General features: G+C 37.6%; 1 protein-coding gene across 1 annotated transcript in view; it reads left to right on the top strand.

Annotated features, from left to right (window-relative positions):
• DNAH8 (dynein axonemal heavy chain 8) overlaps positions 1 to 24427 on the top strand; it is a 204000-nt gene that overhangs the window by 20498 nt on the left and 159075 nt on the right. The window contains 12 exon segments of the mRNA XM_042456521.1: positions 317 to 418; positions 2186 to 2332; positions 6069 to 6266; positions 7552 to 7628; positions 8646 to 8745; positions 9772 to 9897; positions 13581 to 13716; positions 13826 to 14013; positions 16941 to 17021; positions 18202 to 18318; positions 20201 to 20317; positions 21535 to 21679. Of these exon segments, the coding sequence (XP_042312455.1) occupies positions 317 to 418; positions 2186 to 2332; positions 6069 to 6266; positions 7552 to 7628; positions 8646 to 8745; positions 9772 to 9897; positions 13581 to 13716; positions 13826 to 14013; positions 16941 to 17021; positions 18202 to 18318; positions 20201 to 20317; positions 21535 to 21679 (1534 nt within the window).

Raw genomic sequence — 24427 nt, 5'->3', positions numbered from 1 at the left:
TTTAAATCTTGTATCATTGTATTATGTTTACAGGTTTTAAGACTTTCCTTCCCAATTAAATCTGTTTTTTCTATGTCTATTAATTAGTTTCTTACTGTTAAAGTGATGGATCAAGTTTTTTTTTAAAAAAAATTAATGCAGTGAAATCTTGCTATTTACAACCAATGCTTAAAGGAGAAGCAAAAAAAGAGAGCTGGGAAGGCTCAGCAAGATATTTCAAAAATACTGGAAAAATTTCATGTACATACTGTGTTTGATTTCTGTTCTCGCTCTGTTAACACAATTTGTTTTGCTTTGTATTTTGTTTACAAAATAGGTTACAAATCAAATGGTAACAGCATGTAAGGCATATATCACCGATGGAGGTTTTAGTCGTGTGTGGGAACAGGATACTCCAACAGTGCTTAAGAAAATACAGGTCTGTGTGAAGCACATTATAATTTCATTGCCTTTGTATCTGTTGCCTTCTGATGTTTTCCCCAAAGAGACATATGCATTATTATATGCTGATAAACAAGGCTTTGGTTTTTCATGCTTGATAAAATATTATTGTGTGATCTCATTAGGTCTGTTAGTGAAATATCTATAGTACCATAACTCTGTGTATGTGGGTAATTTTTAAAAAACCCTCTGATTCTTCCTATTAGAATTTGTTGCTTAATTAGGCCCCAGGGGATTTGCTGCATCATAGTGTTTGGTGGTTTGGTCTTACAATAGAAAGTTAAAAGAAATTAATTGTGAATTGTTACAAAATAGTAAGCTTCTTGTTAGCATTTGCCCTTAATTGCTAAGGCCATGTTCAGCAGTGAATTGGTGCAGTTGTATGCGGTTGAATGGTGAGGGAGGGGAGAAGGCAGCTGGCCAGGACAGCAGGCAGTCCAATGTAGAGCAATGGATCATGAGGGACTAGCATCTTAACTGGCCCCACTGTGTCCTCAAACCTCTTCAAAATGTCCAGAAACTGATTATGTATGGAGATCTAGGATTCCTCCTTGTAAGCAATGATGTCACTAGGATTGGTGTCACACTGTGCGGTATCTCACAGTGTCACCCCCTCACTGACCTCGTCCCATACCATACCACACAGAATCCTTAGTAATGTTTTTTTTGTACCAATGTTGCTCATAAATCATAATTCACATACATCACTGATAAACAACTAGCAAGATTAAAATTATGCCTTTAAATTACAATATCATAAGCACAGTCAAAATGTATTTACATGTGCATAGTTTTATGTGGTTAAAGTGAACATTTGGTAAGATGTGATTTTTTTAAAAAAAAGCATTACAACCCTGGGTGTATTCCCACAGCAGAATTTTTTTTAAATTGTTTTTTTAAAAACCAAGGGGCTCCCCTTTTCCCTCCCACTGAGCCTCACCCCCCTCACCCCTTCTCTTCAATGTTTTAAAGGGATGCAGGCAAACATTGCAGCTTGTTTCTGCCAAAACACAGATGTTTAAACACATACGCTTTTAGGTGTAGCCCGCACACCTGGTGTGGTCCATACCCCACACACCCGCCTAGTGATGTCCCTGTTTGTGTGAGCAGGGGAAATATAGACTACTTACACAATTAGTGATTGCATTAATGTTGTGTCCCAATAGTGTTCAGGACTTCATATCTTCCAACATTTCAAATGTGAAAACCATGGATGCAGATTTAAAGCATTTTGACACCACTTTAACAGCAATAATAGAATCCTGGGGTTTGTAGTTTGTTGAAGCATCAGAACTCTCTGAGTGATCAGGCTGAATACATCACCAAACTACAAATCCCGGGATTCCACAGAATGGATCCATGACTGGATGGCCCTTGGAGTCTCCTCCAGCTCTGTGATTCTATTCTATGATACTATGAAAAGCAGTTGTTTCTCGAGTCTCACTGCTTACTGATATGAACAAAAAGGAGATTTAGGTTTGTTTACATACTAGGTGAACTACTGACTTTAAATATGAAACTGCAAAGTCATCTTGTAATTCAGGAGGCTACCGACACAGTGAAGGCCACTATAAAAAGTGGGTTTTATTTTGTTTATTAACAATAATTGCCATATTCAAAAGATTAATTGAATTTATATTCTGCTGACTTGGAAGACTGGCGCTGCAATCTAAATCCCTAGGCAGTCTGCTTAACAATGTTCCTTCTGAGACTAATTGCTACTTGTTTGTTTTTAAAACTTTAGGACTGCATTTTTCTGTTTAAAGAATACCAGAAAAGTTTTCACAAAACAAGAAAACAAATATTGGAGACTTTAGGAGAGAAGACGTTTGAAGTATCTGAGATGTATATCTTTGGCAAATTTGAAGCTTTCTGTAAAAGGCTGGAAAAAGTAAGTATACTTCAGAAATATCTTGAACAATAACAATGGCTATCATCCTTTGATTTCAGGCTTTTATCTGAAATATAATTAAACTGAATTTTGCACAGGTAGCATGTTGGTACAGTCGGCCCTCCATATCCACGGATTCTTTAACCACAGATTTTAGCATCCACAGTTTCAGGAACACCAATTTACTATGGCATTGTATTTAATAGGACTTGAATATCCACAGATTTTGGTCTCCTTAGGGGTCCCAGAACCAAACCCCAGAGGATAGCAAGGCCCCACTGTACAAAGGCAAGTTCCCAAATCTATACTGTGGCCATATCTTTTTTAGGCCAACCAAAATGCTTCAGAAATCATCACTCTTTCAAAACCTTTCAGGTCCTTTCTTCAAGCCAATATGCCTCAAAAAAAATGGATGTGAGGAGAGAAATTATGTAGTCTGCATCTGGTATTGTTACGTTATAGGAGAAAATCACTACAGATCTTCAAGCAGAGTGGTGCATAGACTTCTGAGGAACAAGAAAAAATGAAAAAGCCAATAAATATTGATTTCCACTCTTTGAAAATGCCTATGACCTTGAAAATTCAAAAACAATATCCCATACAAAGCTCAGTCATTGGCCATTTTATAGACACGTTAAACTAGTTCAACTACAGGCTAGCTAGACTAAAGTCTAAGAAATCTTTAGATAACTATATATAAGGCTGGTGACTTTCAAATACAGTGGCACTGCTTACTACTGAATGGAAGAGAGGTCTCTGTTCAAAAGGCTATGAAAGGACTGACTTCTATTTGAGACTGTCAGTTAAAAAAAAAGTTTAATAACAACCATAAGAAGGGAGAGCATTGGCCGTGACATAGCTCATAAACTTTTTTGTTGTTTCTTTAGAACATTTATAGTTTGTGCTTGAGCCAAAAAAAAAAAAAATCCTAAAGTGGCTTACAAATTTCTTAATTTGACAGTTCCTTGCCCTCAGACTCACTATCTAAAAAACGTACAATTGTACAATCTTAAGACTTTGCACAAAAGGCTAAGCAGGCTCACAGGCAACAATTTTACTTGGTATTTATAAATGATCATGTAGGGAGTAGCATAATTCTCATATATTGATATTATAGGACTTGGAAAACTGTAGCCTCTTTGATTTGTCAGTGTTTGGAATTAAGTGCTACCTATTTAAAGCATTTTGTATAAGTAGGAATATCTGGAACAATAGATCTAAGAGCTTAAATCTCTGGAGTTTATCACATTAGCGAGATTCCGCAGGAAAATGGGAGTTAAACTAGATTTAAATCAAAGAAAATCCAGAAATGCCCAAAATTTATCACACAACGTCACAATTAACATGAAATAAAGCGAAGTTAATCCGAACGCAAAGTGAAGAAAACCTGCAACTTTTTACTTTTGGAACAACCCAAAAGTTAAAAAGCTGCCTTTTTCTCTTCTTTGCATTCAGATTAACTTCGCGTTATTTTACTTGGGCAATCCCTAGTGTGATAAACTAAATGAATTTGCAAGTTTGGTTTAAATTTGAATGTACTTTAAATCATGTTTAATTCCTGCAGGATCTCCCCATGTGTGATAAAGCTCATTGTTTCAACGTACAGGTTAATATTTAACAGAATTATTCACTTAAACATGTTGGCAATAGAGTGTTTTAAATCACTGTACTGTTATTTGTATTTGCTTTCAGCAGCTAAAGAAAGCAGCTGAAGAAATGGTTTACTAACTAATTTATTTAAGTTTTATTTGCTAATTACTGTAATGAACATATAAAATAGCATATGTACAATTTATGGAAATCCGTAAAACCCTTTGTGCTCTTTTTTTTAATATGCATTTCCTATTTCTTATTAGACTTAGTGGCCACCCTATTTTCAGACCTCCTATTAAGACGATTAATCAACAAAATGTTCTCGTTTGTGGAGGTTGGAATTATCCGTTATCATCTAGAAATAAAAATTAATGTTCCCAACCTATTGAAACACTTTTCCACTCATATCATTATAATTAGGACCCATTTTTTCAACTGTAAGGTTCAATTTTTATCGCCATTTCAGACTGCAGGTGAAGATTCAAGTGATCACTTGTTTTTTAAATAGCTGTGCCCTGGATCTTCATACATAAAATTAAACATTGGGAAGAAAAGTTTTGCCTTCTCCTTCTCTTTAATATTCTAGTAGCCTCTGAGTAGTTAATCATGTGAATTATTTCCCCTTCCATGACAGACTCTGCCCTGTGGACCTTTCACACTACAAAATTACAATGCTGTGATTCCATTTTAACTGCCATGGCAACTTCCTATGAAATCTTGAAGTTTGCATTTTTATGAGGCACTGTGACCTCTGCCCGTGAATTCTAAATACACCACCCTAAACTACAAATCCCAGGATTCGATAGGATAGAACTATAGTAGTTAAGGTGGAATCTTAAGCTCTCTGCAGGCACACCATAATTAACACAGTTTCTGGCAAAGAAGCTTTTTAAAATTAAAGTTTTTTTTATACCTGATCACCCCCTTCCCTCTTTCTTCCTTATCCTCTGTCTAGTTGGACTTTTTTTAGCAGCATCAGCATTTGGAGGATGGTTAAGAACATTTGGAGAAACACAGACTTTTGATGTTAGTTTGCAGCAGCGTACCTGCTGTAAAGAATACAATAAAGCTTGAACTGGGAAAGAATGGGATTTTACTCTAGCCAGTCTTAATGTAACTGTGTGTGCCTGCCAGCAACAGACAGGGTGAACAGCAGCTGCCTTCAGAATCCCTTTACTGAGCATGTATGAACAGCAAAACAGACAGAAAGGCAGAAATCAGATAAGCCTGCCTCACCAGCTACACCCAGCATGTTAAAAAGGGATAGATCTATAAATTTGGCCGCCAAAATAGAAATTATAAGAAAACTAAAGGCTGATGAAAGGGTGGGGTGGGGGGATCATTCCTGGATGCATTTTGAAAGAAACATTAAAGTGGTCTCTGGAAATTTCAAAATGTTTTTGGAGATTATCATACACAATTTATCCTGTCTTTTCCCCAAGGGGATACATGTGCATATAACTGTCAAATCCAGTTCCTGAAAAGCCATGGGTTGTGTATGGGCTGCATATGCCAAGCCATGGGAGAATGCGATAAGATCTGTCATTGACAGTTAAATGCGCGTGTATCTAACAAGAAGGGATAAGTCATGTGCAATAATCTCCTTTGTTTACTTAAGCAAACTTGCCCTGACCTGGTTGTTTCTTTTCACATATATCTATTGTTAGTTTTGGGCAAAAAGTTGGCTAAAAATGTTGAACTGTTCTTCTTTTGGGGGTGTAGAAACTTACACCCATTTCCCCATATTATTTCTGCCTCTGGTACCAAATTTTGTGTTAAAGAAGTAATGTTGAGGAACACATGTGCCTTGCTACCTGTAAATGCGTAGTGTGATAGGCCCTCAGTACAAGGGACACAAAGCTTTACTTATTACTTCAATGAGTACTAGGTTTTGGTACAGTGAATATTGGTGGCTTATGAATGAATCTTCCACTTTAGAAAGATAAGGTTAGAGTAAAAACAACAACAACCCAGTCACCCTAAAATGAGAAGTTTGAAAAGGAGTTGCCGGAACAATTCAGCACACTAATCGGATCAGCCCAGTTATAAATGTAATGGTTGTTAGTAGAAGTATTAGATCTTTATTAAATGTGTCTGTGATTTGTTATGTTGAAGCAAAAAATGTTTTCCCCTCAAATTTTAGATTACAGAGATGATAACAATAGTTCAGACTTTTTCTGCACTGAATATGTCTACCATTGAAGGGATTGACATTATGGCAATTAAGTTCAAGAATGTTTACCAAAGTGTCCAAAAGAAAAAGTACGATATCCTTGACCCAAGGAAAACAGAATTTGATGTAGATTTTTCTGATTTCATGACAAAAATGGAAAATTTAGAGGTAAGTAACAATAATTTTTCTAGTAAAATCTTGAAAATGTGACTATATCAAAGATAAAAAGTGTTGGACTTTTAGAGACTCAGAGCTTTATCGCATGACAAAAGAAACCTGAGACACAACAAGATAGATGCAGTTTTCTCTTTGCCTTCCCATGTGCCACTGAAGCACTTACATTCTGTTCCTGAGGGAGAAAGTCATAAAACCGTGTCTTTTGTTGCACTGGAAAAAATTTTTTTGGCAAAAGGCACACATTTATGACTCTCTCCTTCTAGAAGGATAGTGGAAGTGCAATGACAGCATGCAGATGAGCAAATAGAAAACTGCTTCTCTCTCGGTGCATCTTGGTTTTCTTTTGTCGTGTGATAAAGCCCTTAGGTTTATTTTTTTAAAAATATTTAATTTTGCATTTGCTTTTTTTTTTAAGCAAGAACATATTCCTGTGATTGTAAAGTATGATCAACAAGATAGGTGCCTTAGTTATGTATGGCATAAACATCTGCTGGCTTGTGTGCCCACCTAGAGATGTGAAGGCCTGGAAAAAACCAGAAAAAATGGGGAAAAAATCAGAAAAAAGGGGAAAACTGGTGTGTGTGTGTGTGTGTGTGTGTGTGTGTGTGTGTGTGTGAGAAATTGAAAAAAATTGAAAAATCAGTTTTGGAATGTTTTATTTTAGCATGATTCAGGAAAATCCTCCTCTCCCCGAAAAAAGTTTTTTTTACCCCAATTTTTTTCTGGGTCTTCATATCTTTAGCCCTACTACCTCCTGTTTTTGGAGATTATTGCACATGCTGTATCCTGTCTTTCTCCCAACAGGATACATACACATTTAAGTGTCGAAGACAGTTCTTACTGTATTCATATGTGGCTGCCTGTCTGCAGCCCATCTGCAACCTGGGCTTCTCTGGCAGATCCCTTGACAGGATATCAGTGGACAGAGATTTGTGCAGTGGTTGGCGGGTTTTTAAATTTTATTTTGGGGAGGTGTTTTTTGTTATCTAGTTGTCTTGTTGGTCAAGATGTGGCTTTGTAGGGACTGGGGATTGCAGGGATTTCTTATTGGCTGCTTGTTAATTTCAGTGGATACCACAGGTATGAATTTTTCTTTCCTGCTGACATTGTCTGTCTTTTCCCAGTACTTCTTCTCTAAGACCTTATGGGCTTTGGAGAAGGCAAATTAATAACCAAGATAACTCTAGTAAATTTCTCTCTTAGAGAATCTCTGTACTGTGAATACTGTACTTGTTTTGTGAATTTCTCTCTAAATGTTTACATTCATTTTCCTTAGGTTCAAATACAGACATTTATGAGTACTTGCTTTGGAAGAATCTTGTCTTCACAGCATGCTCTTCAGCTTCTTCAGAGGTATGACAAACAGCTTTAGGAAATACTTTAAATTAGAAGGTAGCTAAACAAAACATGATAGATAAAGAATAGTCACATATTTCCCCATCCTCCATGAGAGATGATATCAACACATTGAGACACCTAATTGAGAAAACTTGGGTTTCTCAATACCTTGGAGAAAGATTTTTATAAAGTAAGTTGCTGCACAAATTGTTGTTGCTTTAAAACAATAAAGTTATCTTTGTACTTTGATTAGTTTTCTTTCCTCTTTGTGACAAAAGTACAAGTGATATACGGCAAGTATAAATGTACAAGCACTAAAGTTCTAAAATAGCTCAGATCGAAACCTATGCAAGACCGCTTTAAGAAAAAAAAATATGCACTATTACAAAATTTAAAAGAATTGGACAAATAAAACCCACTTCAACAAATGACTTAGATATAGAAGTAAAGATAGACATGAAGGTGGGAGAAAAAAAAAAGAAAGGCACAAAAAAATCCCTGTGCCCCCTCCATTCCCCACCTCTGAAGATCTTTTGATATCAATGCACACTTCTTTCCCAATATACATCACAGCTTCATTGAAAAGATTTATCACAATCATGACATGAGAAAGAGTTAAACTCTCCCTCCTCTGCATTCAGGATATAGCTTGGCCTCCCCACACCTAGTATGTATATATTTTTAAAAATAGGTAAAACCATATTCATTCAAATAAAATTCTGTCCAGTTTGGCCATAATCTCTGAACTTCTTTACAGAAGAGCTTATTTCACAAATGTAGTCTGTAAGACAGCACACAAAAACTGGTGCCTCAAATTGTTTTTTCAAATATGACAGAGCGTTCTTGTAGATTTTGCCCTGAAAAATTAATGCCTTTTCTTCTGAAATGTATTGCAGTTCTCATTAATTATCTCATTAATTATCCTTCCTTACTTCTTAATAGGAAACATTAATTTCAAGTTGGAGTACTAAACTTCCTAATCTTCCGGAAATACATTCTGTGTTCTCATCTATTTAAACTTGATCTTTTTAGGTTTCAGAAGCTGAACATGCCATGTCTTCAGCATGAAATTGCACATACGATTGGACGGATTCTTCAGCATTATGTTGCAGAACTTGAAGCAACTAAAAAGGTACATAGTCTATTCACAATGAGGAGAACTTTTCATTCCTAAACTAGTGAGAAGGAGGCATCCAGAATAGGCTATGTTTTTCCATTGCCCAAGATGAAGCTGAAAACATGAGACCCAGTATCTTTGGTTTGGTACTGAAGCTAGACACCCCCCCCCCCTTCACATTTTGTTCCCTGCCTTCCCCAGAATAGAGTTCGTGTTTTGCTCTTGCTTTCCTTGTTAAAATAAGGAATATTTATATTCATAGTAAATAGGACTGATAATTAATGCATGCAGTTTTGAACATGTTTTGGTTCTGGCATTTGCTGTTGTATTAAGATGGTCTTTAGAACAAATATTTTAAAAAATGAAAAAGAAAATGATAAATATTATCATCCCTTATATCAGTATGTAGATTTTAAATTAAATTATAAGCTATTTTATGTATTTCCCTAAAAAAAATCTATTGAGGTTTTTCCAGCACGTGCACAGTATACATTTGGTTAACTGAAACGTTAATTGAAAAAATGATTAATCAGTTAAAACCCTTCACTGCTCAGCTTCTGATAACATGAGATCTGAAATAGTGAAAACAGTATGAAAGGCCATGAAAAATTGTTTTAGATGTATATTTTGATAGGTGTGTGTGTTAATTTATGTTCTCCTGTTTTGATTGAAGATTGGACTGATGAACACTGCAATAATGAGAAAACAGAGTAGCTGCATGTATATATGAGGACAATAAAGGAATTTTTAGGCATTTCTTATGCTATCCATAATTTGGAAACAGTATAAGGATGTGTAGCAGCATTAATTCATGTTGTGCATTGTTATTAATGTGTAAATTATCTATAATTCAGTGCTATATTTGCAACATATCCTTTCCCCCTTGGTTGCATTATGGAAGATTGTGTCCTTAATGGGTCTGCCATAAATAAGCTTCTCTAGTACAGTGACATATCTTTGTGTGTAAGTCTAAATGCTTAGGTCACTTTTTGAAACTGCTGGCAGAAGGCTTATTTTAATGTTGCATTTTCTTTATTGTAGCTTTATCAGGCTCAAAAAGATGACCCTCCTCTGGCTCGAAACATGCCCCCCATAGCAGGAAAGATACTGTGGGTGAGGCAGCTGTTCAGGCGCATAAGTGAGCCAATCACCTTTTTTTTTATGTAAGTTTGGCATCAACATTGCCCGACAGTGACATATTTTGTATACCATAAGAAGCTGATAAATTATTGCATCTTGTTTTTTTAAACCTCTAGTGAAGTGAGAAGAACAGTGCTAGTTATTACACTGTGTATATACAAATGCAAGTAGATAAATAGGCACCACTTCAGTGGGAAGGTGACAGTGTCCGGTGCAGTCATGTTGGCCACATGGCCACCAGAGCAGTCCTCGGACAATGCTGGCTCTTTGGCTTTGTAAGGGAGATGAGCACCGCCCCCTATAGTTGGTTATGACTAGATATTCATGTCAAGGAATGACCTTTACTTTTACCTTTAGGCAGGGTTATTACTGTACAGTGCACCTGTGCCATCTGCGGCTTCAAGCATACATTGAAGTAGTGTGGCAATTGGGCAAATGGCACGTACCCCATTGGTTCCAATGGGATGTGAGCATGCACAGAATTCCCCTTAGGTGGTGGGATCCAGAACGGTTCCCCTGAATAAGGGAAGGGCCCACTGTACTTTTCTCCAAATCACTGAAAAGGATTAGCACCAGTGTTGCCAAAAAGCCTGGAAGATATTCCCTGGAATGTTTTACCAAAATCCAAAATCTCCGGAATCCCCCAATATTTACCGGAATATTCAGTCAAAATCCCTGGAAAGAAATTAATTAAATTCCCTAGATTCTGGGGAATTCCTCGGAAACTGGCAACACTGATTAGCACCACTAGATGTGAATTTGAGTGAAGTGAGATATAAGAGTCTGCAGGTGGTGCTGTTTGACTGATTTTGAGAGCAACACCCCAACTCACTAATCTGGAGTATACAGGGGATTTTAAGTGTCCTGATCTTAGTTAACAATAAGGTGCATTTTCTGGTTACTTTAAAATAGTTACAAATGTCTAGAAATCTATAAGAAGCTGGTTGGTGTCTTTATTTTTGTGCAGAGACAAACTTTTTTTGAGCAACTCAAGAGGATTTTCTGGATTTTGCAAAGAACTTTGGCTTGAATCCAGACTGATCCCCTTCATTTTAAGTTTTGTATTAATACACACATGCACACACCAGTGGAACCTTTAGAAATAAGTAGAAATGTTGGCTTTTGAAATGAACATTTTATCTGATAATATTCAGTATCTAATCCAAGAATGGATTGCTTGAGCTGAGCATTTAGAAAGTCTGAGGAGTAGGCTTATCAGTTTTCTGCTATTAGGATCCTTTGCCTGCACATGTCAAAAACATCAAAAGGAAAAATCTGAAAGTAGCTATTCAATCTACCTTGGGTTTGGAAAATACAGTTCTTTCATTTAGATGTTAAGCAGTGTGTGTGTGTATGTGGGGGTCATGTAGCTTATTTAAAAGGTTATTTGTTGTCTTTTGAGGATTCCTGTAGTGGCAAATCATGCTCTTTTTTGGCCAGAAAAGGACAGTCTGGGGCCTCCAATGAGAATGGTCTGGGAACTATGGCCTGGTCCAGATGGGTGCGTCCTCGTCACGTGTGAGGGGCAGCACTTGTAGACGCCCCTCGCCCCTCGCACATGACAAGGACGTCAAAATGGCGGCGCCCTGTACAGATGGGCGCCGCCATCATTATGTGATGGATGCCTTGCGTCCGCATGTCACGGCGCCTTTGGCACACTGCGGCGTCATAATGGCACTGCAAGAAGAACCCTCTTTTTGCGGGCTCTCTTTGATCTGCAGGGAAATCCTGCGGTCTGGAGGCTGTGGCTTCTCTGCAGACCAAAGCTGGGCACCGAGAGACCATCCTTTTTGGCTGGTCTGTCCCGCACCAAAATTAATGAGACATATTTCAAACTCTGACAGCATAAAACAAGCCAATTTGTTCTCCCTGTTCCCCCATCCCCTAACTCAATTTTTCCTTTGCAAACAAAAGTCTAGTTAACTACATGTTAAATAACGCACTGCCTACATCTGTTTTAAAATATTTTAAATAACTAACTACTGTATATAAGTGAAAGGTAATAGAAATTTAATGTGGAGGAGAGTGCAGTTTTCATTCATCCCACTCTTTCCAGAGAGGGTTTCATCCTTTTCTTCCTAGCCTCAATTGTAATGAAAACCGCATCCACATTGCTGTTAACCTTGAGGAATAAAAACTCCTATCTGTGCCAATAGATGCTCCCCACAGCCTACTGACAAGAAGGAGGCAATATCTTACCCTCCAACAATCCCAATTTGGCAGGGACAGTCCCGAATAATCCTCTGATGTCCCACTTTTTGAACTGTTTTTCAGATGTCTGTTTCATTTGTCTCCATCTTAGTCCAATTGAGCTCAAAGTAAAAAAAAAAAAAAAAGGAAAAGGAAAAGAAGTTTGCACTCAATTAACTTTGCATGGTGGAGAGGAGTGTATTGGGGATAGATTCTTGTCTTTCCTGTAGACTCAGGCAAAAGCCAACTACTGCAGCCCCTAATACCTTGTGATTTCCTCCTCATTAACAACTTTTGCCATCTTGACCACACTCTAATCTTGCTTGACCACATGTTTCTGATTTCCTTCTGTGAAATATTGGAGGGTATGTAGTATTGATTAGGATTCTGGCTAGTAAAGTAATACTTAAACCTCAGGTTGCCATCTGTTACAGTCCAATTAAAATTATCTCCCATGCTTATTTTTAAAACCTTCAAAGGCCACATACTGTGTTTTTAATGTTACTTGTAGGAGTTTATCACACAGGGCACTTACCACTGTCCAAACGCTGCCCAAGTGTTACCCAAATGTTTCAGGAGTGCCGGAGGTGGGATCATCTTCGCGCTTCCGAAACGTTATAGAGGCTTCCCGCTTCCCTTCCGTTGTGGAAGCGTTCGTGGGGAAGCCTCAGAAAAGCCATTTTTATTAAAAAAAGATCTCATTAATAAAAATGAACCCACCTCCAGCGCACCTGAAACATTTGGGTAACACTTGGGCAGAATTTGGTCAGCGGTAAATGCTCTGTGTGATAAACACAGTGTTAGGCCCTGACTCCATGACTCCTGTACACTACTAAGAATGCTCAACTCTTACAGCAGTTTTGCAAATGTTTTCCTTTACTTGTTTAAAAAAATTATGAACTCATACACACCTACATTCCTGGGGGAGGGAGTAACCAAATATGGAGGAATGAACAACTCCTATATTTGTATATTGTCTTGTTTTGCTTCTAGTCTTAAAGGCACTCAGGCTCCTGAGTTGGCCATTATCCATAACATTATTGTATCATAGTTTTGTTGTGCATTAGGAAAATAATTAAAAAGAATTTTGATGTTAGTGCAAGTTTGAGCTACACATGCAATTAAGATTTCATTAGCTTTCCCTACAGCATTTCCTATTGCCAAAGAGATAAACTGCTGTCCGTTCTAAAAGTGTCATCTATGCACCAGTGGGAATTCTTAGAGAGAAAACAATAAATAAAACCCCAGCTGCCTATGTATTTCTCCTTCATGTATTTATTTGACTTTGGATCCAGACATATAAAAGCTGAATTATGATGCTGTTTGTAAGCAATAGTATGTATTATTAACATCTGTGTAATCTTGAAAGCCTTTTAAAGAATTCATATAATACAAGTTTTTGTAAAGACATGGAGAAACAGAAATGCATTCTGAATTGAAGTGTATTTAATGAAAAGAAATGGTATTTCATTCATATTTCTTTTTAATTTGTATAACTTTAATATCATATATTTTAATAGAAAAATTCAGATATCTTGGCAAGTACAGAAGGTAAAGCAGTTGTTCGATTATACAATAAAATCTCCTATGTATTGGTGGAGTTTGAGGTGCTCTATCACACAGCTTGGATGAAAGAAATTGCACAGCTACAGTACAGTAAGTAGTGTGATCCATGCTAAATATCACTCATTATCACTGCACTTTCTCTTTGGCACCATCATGAAATAGTGATGAACGTGTTGAATATTTTACCCTTTAATTTCAGCATTGCAAGTTACACTTTTGGTACGTCATCCTGAAACTGGAAAGCTACTGGTTAATTTTGACCCCAAAATTTTAGAGATTGTTCGAGAGACAAAATGTATGATAAAAATGGGCCTAGAAGTACCAGAACAGGCAAAGAGGATAGTCAAGATTGAAAGTGAGGTTAAAACAAACAAATTATGTTTGGAGGTAAGTAAGCAATGATTATAGTTGGCTTTAAAACAGTTCAGCATTTATTGACTGCAGTATCATATCAGCATGTTTTTAATGTGCAGCACATCTAAATTTTATCCAGTAGTCATTGTAAAATATCTCCAGTATAGTTAACTGAGAGTTGTTCTTCTCATGGGCAATTTTTCTACAGCTTTTATAATTTAAAAAATCCCAAAAGTTTAACTACATGTGGTTATTTTATCATGAGTCATTCATGTCACGGTGTACTCCGAGGAATTGTGAAATTCATTACGTTTTGAAGGAAGTCAGATACATTTTGGTGAAATAAATTATTAGAGTGGCTTACAATTATTATTATTCTTAATTAGACGGTTCCCTACCCTCAGGCTTACAATCTAAAAAGACACGACGCAAAAGGAGAAGGGAATGGTGGTGGAAAGGGGATCAGGTCCAGCAGTTCTTCTCTCCCTCTGAGGCCTGGACCAAGGCAGATGGGAGGGCTCTGCTTCTTAAGAATAGGCCTGAAAGCGCTGGGCCTGTCTTTTCACTCCCTCTAAAATGAAAATTAGTCACCGATTACCCTGGGATCTAATCCTCCCTTTTCCCTTTGATTCTGTGAAAAGGCAAAAAGTGACATGGCTTATTTGTTGTTCAACACTTGCTATATTACCTTTTGTCTTTTTGCTACTATAGATTAAAATAGCTATCCTTCAGGAATCTGATAAACATAAATTGCATAAACCAGGGCAAAACTGGATGTGACTATGGAAATATGTGAATGTCTTACTGGCTGTATCCAGATGAGAAACTGTAGCACTACAAGTTCATTCCTCATCTGCTCTAGTTAGAAGTGTTTGGAATGAGCATTCCACTTTGTTCTATCAATACCAATTGGTGGGACATAGTTACTCTCCTAAGTCTTCTTTGTCTTTCCTCTACCCAAAGATGCCTCCAAAAAATGTGGCCATTGGTAGGCAAATGCCTTTTCCTTGCAGCTTTATTTATTTATTTGCAATCAGACAGAGAGACATGCTGGAAAAGCTAGATCAAGATAGTTGAACTCTGAGTTATTGCATTTGGGAACTGAGAGAGCATTGCCCTTTATTTATTTGTTTATTTATTTAATGTAATTCATGGGAGGCAGCAGCTCCACTTTGCATGGTGGGGCTAATGCTTCCTCCTCTCCAAACCTGTTCTTTGCTCTGGTGTGAAATGCTATCAGCTACCCACTTCCTCAAGAGCAAGACTGATTAAAATGCTATAGGACAATGATTCCACTTTAACTGCCTTGGCTGCTAGGGTTTGTAATCTGGAAAAGGACTATAGCTCTCTGGTTGACAATTCTAAATGCTTGTTAAAAGCAGTGCACTGGTTTTATTAGTTTGACAGAGGGGATGCTCTTTTAGGCACTAATTCTCTGCAGGATCATATAGCCTGAAGGTTTTAAGAATGGACAATTAATCAGAATGACTCCAAGTGAAAATGATGTAGAAGGACAAGATGATTTTGCAACAAAAATAGTTATTTCTTTATTGAAAAGGCAGGAAAAAGATAGTAGCAGAAACCAACAGAATAGTCTATGCCCAGTCCAAGCTGTTTCTCAAAGTAAAAGAGGGGAAATAACATCATAGGAGTTAAAATGCCTTGTGCTAACCAATGTATGAGGACTAGAGCTAAGCTTAAGGGACTAGAGACTAAAAAGCACATATGGCTTGTCTCATCCTCTGACATGAAGAAGATGCCTGGATATGGAAGTGGAAGCCAGATCTTTACAGAGAGGAGTAGGTCAAAAAGAGGGTCTCTCTCTCCCTCTCCCTCTCCCTGTTCTTTTAAGGTGGTCTCCTAAAAGTTAAAAGAACACCTCTGGGTAGGGCAAAACATGACATCAGTGTTGTTGTTGTTTTTATAAAAAAAATGTGCTTGTAAAGGCAGGGGTGAATGTGTCCTTCGAGTACTGATGATGACTCTTAATTTGGTCTGGACAGTATTGAACAAGGGGGTTGCATACACAGGACAACGCTAATCAGTGTAGATATTTACCATCTTTTACAATCAAGATAGATTTGCTCAACCTCTTTAAAGGTTGCACAGTACTTCACAATGGGGTTGTACCAGTCAGAGCCAGTTTGACAGGTCTCCATTTAGTGGAGGTAGACAAGACAGTTAAGCTCTAATTGCTTTCATGAATGCAACCATTTCCTTGTCAGCAGGAGGGCAGGAAAATGAGGGAATTTCCAGTTTGCAGTTGAGAAAAAAAGCTTGGCTCCCCCTCCCCAACAAGATGGAGAGGTCCAGGCCACAGCAGTCCTAGACTGTCCAGTTTGCCTTCTTAATAATTTGTTCAGACTCTAGCAAGAGATAACTTTTCTGTGTTATACATTGAAGTCTAATGTCCAACAATAAAATAGCAAAGTAGCATATTAATTTGGGGGGGGGGGGGGGCTAATGGCATTGACTTATGTAAGAGGGTTACACATTTTTGTAATAATAATAATAATAATAATAATAATAATAATAATAAATGGGCAGACCAGGCTCTTAATTATTTTGAATGACACCACTACTAGTGTGAAAGGGTCCCAGAAGCCCAAAAACTATTTTTTCTGTCTCATGTGCAGCTCTCTCATAGAATTCTGAGAAATGTAGGCATTTCTAATTGTGTCATACATGATATATGGAACATGCTTGTTTTTCGTTTGATTTGTATAAAATGTAAACTTTATGAATGTGAAAATTGCCTAATAATTAGAATTATTTTAATAAATAGAATACTTTGATTGTCTGTAAAACTATCTGTATATAGCATTTTTTTCTATGTGTGATTTCAAATACTGTAAATGTAAATCTGTACTGGCTGGGGTTTGAGGAGACTCTGCTACCCAGCCACATTTTATTTTCTGTTCACATTCAATAATATAGTTAATGCTTATTTTAAATCACAGAATATCCTGCAGTGCTATGAAAATTTGTGTCAAGAAGTACCAACAGTATTTGTCAATTTGATGGCACCAAAAATGAAGAAGGTGGGTTATGATAAATGTGCTTTATTTCAAATTACTTGCCTTTGTTTTGGAGGGTGGTTTACAACAAAAAGTAAAATTGTCTTACTGGTAATTAGAACCACAATCCATTACAATCGGTGCTGTTCAAATTCTGAAACTCTCATTAAAATTAGTAAGAGCATAGGAAGTCACCAATACATTGCACTGCCTGTGGTTTGTCACAGCTGTGATTTACATTAAATACTTTTTTAAAATCCCAAATAAGCACACAGTGTCCAGATTCAGGTGTTTCTTGTATTATTATATTTTATTTAATATACTCTGAAGATCTTATGCTTTCTAGGACTTCCCCATTTACTGCACATTTTGAGAATATCTCCATGAAAACAACATGACAGTTTTTACTATGTTATAATGAATGCAGGGAAACAATCCACTGTACTGTATGAGTTATAAGGCACTGTTGGAATCTTGTAGGCGAAGCTTGTTGTAGATTCCAAGCAGTGCCTTATAACTGTGGGGTTTTCTCTCACAATCTCATCAGAAACCTCATGGGATACTGCAGAGCACTCTTAACTGAGTACTGTACAACATTTAAACTAATTTTCAGGGTTGGCATAATCCACAGTCTCTCAACCACAGGCCAGTCTCAATCAGCACAGCTGGTATAAATGATGAATTTTATATGAAAGCTAAGATCTTATTTATGTATACTTGTATACATATAAACATTTGCAGATGTAGCATCATTAGTTCAGAACAAACCACATCCATCCCATCTGCTTGCTGGCTTGGGAGGATTCTCTTCCAGAATAGTGCAGGGAGAGATGCCTGGTAGCCAGGCTCAAAGAAAAGGCCACTCTAACCCTCTTGCTGACTAGCTGGATGAGCATCTGTCTGTGTGCATTTTTGAAAAATAAATATAGAGTATCAAGGATCACCCCCCCCCAACTTCCCCTTGCAGATATCTTTGTATGATTCCATATTCATGATGCCATGTGAGAGTGAAAGAGGTTAAGGAAGAAAATCCTTTGGAAATGACAAATATTTGTGATTTTGTATTTATTTTAACAAAGTATAGCTCATAAAGAGATACTAAAATATGGGAGATACTGAGCTTTAGTATAGAACATCATTTGATTGTCATGGTTGGCTATTGTCACAATAAATGTTTTCTTCTATCCTTGCCTACTTTCATTAGGTGGAATCTGTGCTCAGGCAAGGTCTTACAATTCTAACCTGGTCATCTTTGACTTTACCTAGCTTCTTTCAAGAGGTTGATGAAGTTATGAAAATGTTTAATCAACTGCTGAAAAAGGTAAACACATTTTCAAATGCATGTTCAAAATATGGTTGTGGTTGTTATTTATTACAGATTAGGCCTGCAAATGTTTAGGCCTGCATTTTTTAAAAAAATTCTGCGTGGGCTCCAGGAGCTCCATAGAAATTGCCTTGGCTGCCCTATGCAACTCTATGGCCTGTTACAGACAGGCCAAAATAAAGCTGCTTCGAGTCACTTTGGAGGAATGGTATTTCAATGATGCATGAGTCCTAAGAGTCCAAAAGCCACACCAAAGCTGCACTCCGGTCCTTAGGACTGGAGCATGGCTTTGGTGCGGCTTTTGGACACTTAGGACACATGCATCATTGAAATACCATTCCTCCAAAGTGATTCGAAGCAGCTTTATTTTGGCCTGTCTGTAACAGGCCTATGTAACTTTTCCTTCCCCTGGTCTAAAATAGTAGGCAAAAAGAGACAGTAGGGAAAGACAAGGATGGAAAGGGTGGAGAGTAGGGCTGATGCACAGAGTTAAATCTTGGGTTCACTAAGGGCTTAAAAGAGCTCCTGTTCCTAGGCCACCTACCAATGTGCTTCTTTGCTTGCTTCCACTATTAGAAGTGAGGCAAGTAGCAAATTGTGTTTTTGGCAGTTGTGTCCCACTTATGAATTTTGACCAGAACCTTGTGTACTAAAAATTAAGTGCCAGCTTGATATTTATTTATGTATTAGTTCAAGCAGATTTTTAAAACTTGGAACAATTACTAAAGAAAGTGAAAGCGGAAACTACTAAGTGAAGCTTCATGCTGAACAGTAAGAAAACAAAAATAATTACTACAGAAAATTTACATAAATTCAATTGGATGATGAAAAAACAGAAAAAGTAAAAGAGTTTCCTTACTTTTTGGATCAACCATTTATTAGAACAGGAATTGTAGTCAAGAAATCAGAAGACTAGAAATGAGAAGGACAACAATGAAAGAATTGGACAAGATTCTAAAGTGCAAAGACAAAACTGAACACTAAAGTTAGGATAGTCCAAACAATTGTATTCCCCATTATTATGTGTGGATGTGAGAACTGGACAGTGAGGAAGGCTGACAGAAAGAGAATAAACTCATATGAGATGGGATGCTGGGGAAACGTGCACAGGATACTATGGATATCTAAAAATAAAAATAAATGGGTCCTAGAACAGATTGTGCTTGAATTCTCCCTGGAAGCCAAGGTGGAGAGTAGTAGAAAGAGAGGATGACTGTATACTAGGTGGATAGACTCAATAAAGTCTCCAGGAGCAGTTGAGGACAGGGAGTCTTGAAAGTGTCTCATTCATGGGGTTACCCTTGGTTGAAGTCAACTTGAAGGCAGTTCAGAACAACAGCAAATACTGCACGTTTTTTACCGGCACCTTGGATTGCTTGCTGCCGAGGTCACAATGAGGTGCCCAGTGATAGGCACATGCTGGATGCCTCATTCTGACCTCTGAACAGGTGACCCCCATAATGGCAGATTTACCAGGTGGCCTAGTGGGACACCCATTCAGACAGCCATAACAATGCAGAAATGAATGGCTCTGGATCTTCCCAGAAGATCTCGATCAATAGGAAAGGGTTTTTTTTTAGTTTGTATTTATCTTGTTATGCCCTGGTTCTGGAGTGGGATGTCCTGGATTGCCCACACTAAAACCAGGGCTTGGGCCGTGTGTCATCCAATCAGGATGATGCCCAGATGGGGGCAGGAGGATCAAGCCTTTTGGCCTGTGTAAATAAATACTCAGTATCTACTGTTTTCTTGCAGTTTCAGTTAATGTTGTTTAATTCTCCCACCACCACATTAAGATAGATAGAATTTTGTGAATGATACTGCTTTGTTAGTCTGGGAAGAAACCAGCATGGTATTAATTATATATTTATTTTTGTAGATTAATGATTTATGTGAAATGCAGATTGATTTAACATTGAAAGATATAGCAAATACTCTTTTGCTTGTACTGCCTGATAATCCAATGAAAGTTGAGGATCTATTAGCACGCAATGAGGTAAACCCAATTTTAAAATCTTTTTAAGTGGAGATATGATACTTTTATAAATACACATTGTCATTTGTGACATCATGGACTATGTGTCTGTCTTTTCACATCACAATTAGAATAAAGTAAACATTTAGGTAAAAGTAAACCACTTGACATATCTTAGTTATGACAATTCCTTTGAAGATTAATAATTCTGAATTCATTTTTAATATTTCAACAGTAGATGGTGTATTTCTCTCAGTGTACAACTGTTAGCATTTTTGCATTGCCTCAAAACTGTATAGTCTAAATTAAAGCCTCTCTTTTGGAAAGCTGACTGTTGGTTTCTATCAGCTTCATTGGGAGTCAGCCATATGACAGGGTGGACATAGAGTTCTTTGGTTGTGAGAATTATGTAAAATCACAGTGCTCTGACTAGTATGCTGAGAATGCAGGTATCTCTGCCATGTGATACCACATGTGCTAGACTCTGGGATACCTCTTAGGATAGGTGGTGGTCACAGCTTTGGTGGTCTGAAGCTATTCTCACTGTAAATACAGTGGACCCTTGTTATACACTGGGGTTTGGTTCCAAGATCCCCCGTGGATAACAAAATCTGTGGATGCTCAAGTCTCATTAAATATAATCAACAAAACAAAATGGTGTCCCTTATAAAAAATGGAAAATCAAGGTTTGATATTTGAAATGTATACTTTTTTGAACATTTTCAAACCATGGATGCTTGAATCTGTGTATAAAAAAATCTGTGTATAAGAAGGGCCAACTGTATCTTTTTATCTGTGTTTAAAGCACTTCAAAAGCACTCAGCCTCAGGGGGAGGCAATGACAAATGCCCTCTGAACATATTTTGCCAAGAAAGCCCCATGATAAGTTTGCCTTGAGGTTGCCATAAGTCTTAAACTTATGAAGGCACAACAACAACAACAACAACAAATTCCAAATAATAACAGAGAAAAATACAAATAGTGATAAATGTTTAAATACAAAATAGTTGCTTTTTGGACCTTAGGTTTTATTTGTTAAGACAGAATTACAGTACGGCAGTATCTGAATTTGTTGGCCTTTATATTTGTAAATAAAAAATGCAATTATTAGCATAAAATACTGCTAATAAATAATTAAAAATGGTAATAAGAAATGCAATGTATAACTTTATTCAAGTGTTTCCATTTACTTTCCATTCTTAAATATATTAAATGTTCTTATTGTGTGTCATGAACAGGTTTCCACTAAGGAATGGGCTGAAATATTAAACAACAAAAGCCGGCATATAGAAGATGCTGTACAGGAACTGATATCTATATTTGAACATATTTATGAAGTTAAGCGTGTTAAAAAAACACCTGTAAAAAGATTTCCAACACAAGGTACTTATTAATTTGTTTCTACATAATGAAAAAATTCTTTATGAAATCTCCCAGGAAGTTAGTAGAATTTCTTACAGTATTTATAGGCATTTTTCTTGTCTGTTTAATATCTGTATGGTTTGCGTAATTAGTTTGTACTGTACTGTTAGCCTACATAGGAGCTGCTGTTTATAATTATCCACAAAAGACTGTCTTCATTGAATGAAAGTTTAGTTAAGAGCAAAATATGTATTTCAGAGAGAGGAAAGATGTGGTTGGCAACTGCTGGTTTTATGACTAAGAGACAATGGTGCTTATTGCCTGGCAGAGGGTTGGACTGGATGGCCCTTGTGGTCTCTTCCAACTCTAAGAGTCTATGAATCTATTAATTTGGCTTACCTCTCCCAGTATAAATTTAAATTTTGGCTGCACCCTGATCTTATCAGGAGGTTTTTGCCACTGAATTTGCTGCCCAAATACAGCCCGGGTGCATCCCTGCTTCCGGGAGCGCTCTGGTGACCATTCTCTTAAGCTGGAAAATTCCTGGATCTTAAAAGAGCCACATGGAGCACTCCTGAAGCAGGAATGCACCCCAGGTGGCAAATTCAGTGGCAAAAACCTTCTGATAAGATCGGTATGCAGCCCAAATTGAAATTTAAACTAGGATTGGTAAACTGAATTAATAAGACAAGCAATAAACTCCAAATGTGTGTGAGAGGAAAGAAAGTGAACCCTGAAAATATCGATCTATAGATGGGGAAGTAAAGGAGGAAACAATATAAAGAGGAAACACTAACCATCTGGTTAAATCTTTGGTCCAGCATGAAAAAACAAATAATTATTATAGTTATTTTCTCCCCACAACATGAGAATGAGAGTTTCTGTATAATATTCAAGCACTGTTTGTACTTCATTCAGGAAAAATTCATTTATGCAAAAATTCACATGGCTTTGTGGAAAGTCTATTTTCTGCTTAAAAAAACACCCTTGCAATCATTTTTGCATAGCAATAGTTTATTTTAGTAAAATAGTTTGTCTACAATCCTGTTTTGTACTGGTAAAATGGAAATCTATGCCACTGGTGGGCTTCCAATGTGCAACCCCAGTCTGAAGGCACTGGGTACAAACCAATCTCCAATCTGTAGCTGTTAAGTGGGCTCTTGGTCACTATCCAGCTGCACTTTTGCAGCTGAACAAAAGTGAGTCATTATATAAGGAGATACTGAATACCTCCTGCAATGACCATAAAAATACATACGATTGCATAACTAGAGGTTGTGCCTATTGAAAAATGCACTTATTCTTGTAAAAAAATATATATAGAAAACAGTACCTGAAAACTATTTGCTGTGCTCCAAAATAACAATAATTAAAAAAAATCTTGGGGCTGACCTCATTTTCTTCTGCAGAGTGTCTTAAACACTGAGATGTGAATATCAAAGATGTGAATATTTACATGTGTTCTTTGCATTTCCAATCTTTGCTGCTTAGTCACATGTACAAGCATGATTGCACCTTACCTTCCAACATGTTCAAAGTTAGAGAACTGTATAAGAATTGTTCTTCCTGTGTTTGGGCATCTTCAGGTTGTCTCCAACGTGTGGCAACCCTAACGTGAACTTATCACAGAGTTTTCTTGGCATGATTTGTTCAGAGTGGGTTTGCACCCTTCTGAAGCTGAGAGAGTGTGACTTGCCTAAGGTCACCCAGTGGGTTTCCTTGGCCAAGGGGGATTTGAACCCTGGTCTCCAAGTCATAGTCCAATGTTCAAATGACAACATCATCCTTATGGACAATAATTAGAGGACAATATTTTTGTCTGTTCTGATCCATCCTCTACAAAAGCATCTAGCCCGACACTCCATTCCAAACTGCATTTGCTTGATGGTCATAATATGCTGAACCTCTACCAGTCCCTTGCTATCGTCCCCTGTCCATTCAGACTATCTACCCAGGTCATCATGAGAGGATTAAGGATATTGGAGTTTATCACATGAAGGAGATTGGGAGTTTATCCTGTGAATATCCCAGAAAAATCCTATAATTACACATAACGATTTCACACAATGTCACACAAAAGCCGCCATTAAAATGGTCACAAAGGCCCGATCCAGACGGGTATGACAGGATGCCCTCGTCACGTGCGAGAGGCGGTGCTTCTAGACACCCCTCGCCCCTTGCACGTGACAAGGGTGTCAAAATGGCAGTGCCCTGTACAGATGGGCACCACCATCATTATGTGACAGACGCCTAGTGTCCGCACATCACAGTGCCATTAGGATGTTGCAAGTAGCCATTGGCGCACTGTGGCATCATAATCGGGTGCTTTAATCTCTCTTTAATGCCAAAATCAGCTCCAGTGTGATAAACTCCTGTTTGTATTAATTATTGAGAACTTAGCTTTTTGCTTGTACTGAAGCTGAAGCAGGCACAGAGTCAAGTTACAAAATCTAAGTCATGGGTCTATGTATAGCATAATGATTCCAGTTTAACTGCTCTGGCTGCATCCTATGGAATTCTGAGGTTTGTAGTTTGAGATGGCACTAGAGCACTCTGGATAAAAATTCTAAGTATCCATCCCTAAACTGCAAATCCCAGGATTCCCTAGAACTTTTCCATGGCTGTTAAAATGGAAGCATAGTGCTCCCTAACTGTCATCTTTCGGCCTCTGAGGGAGAGAGAAGGCTGGCCCAGTACCATCAGGGGCTGGCCTGAAGAAGGAGGCTCCTCCCTCCCTAACTGTCATCTTTCGGCCTCTGAGGGAGAGAG

This window comes from Sceloporus undulatus, chromosome 1 (genome assembly GCF_019175285.1).
Source record: "Sceloporus undulatus isolate JIND9_A2432 ecotype Alabama chromosome 1, SceUnd_v1.1, whole genome shotgun sequence".
Lineage (NCBI taxonomy): Eukaryota > Metazoa > Chordata > Lepidosauria > Squamata > Phrynosomatidae > Sceloporus > Sceloporus undulatus.
This window is presented reverse-complemented; position numbering and strand designations above follow the sequence as displayed.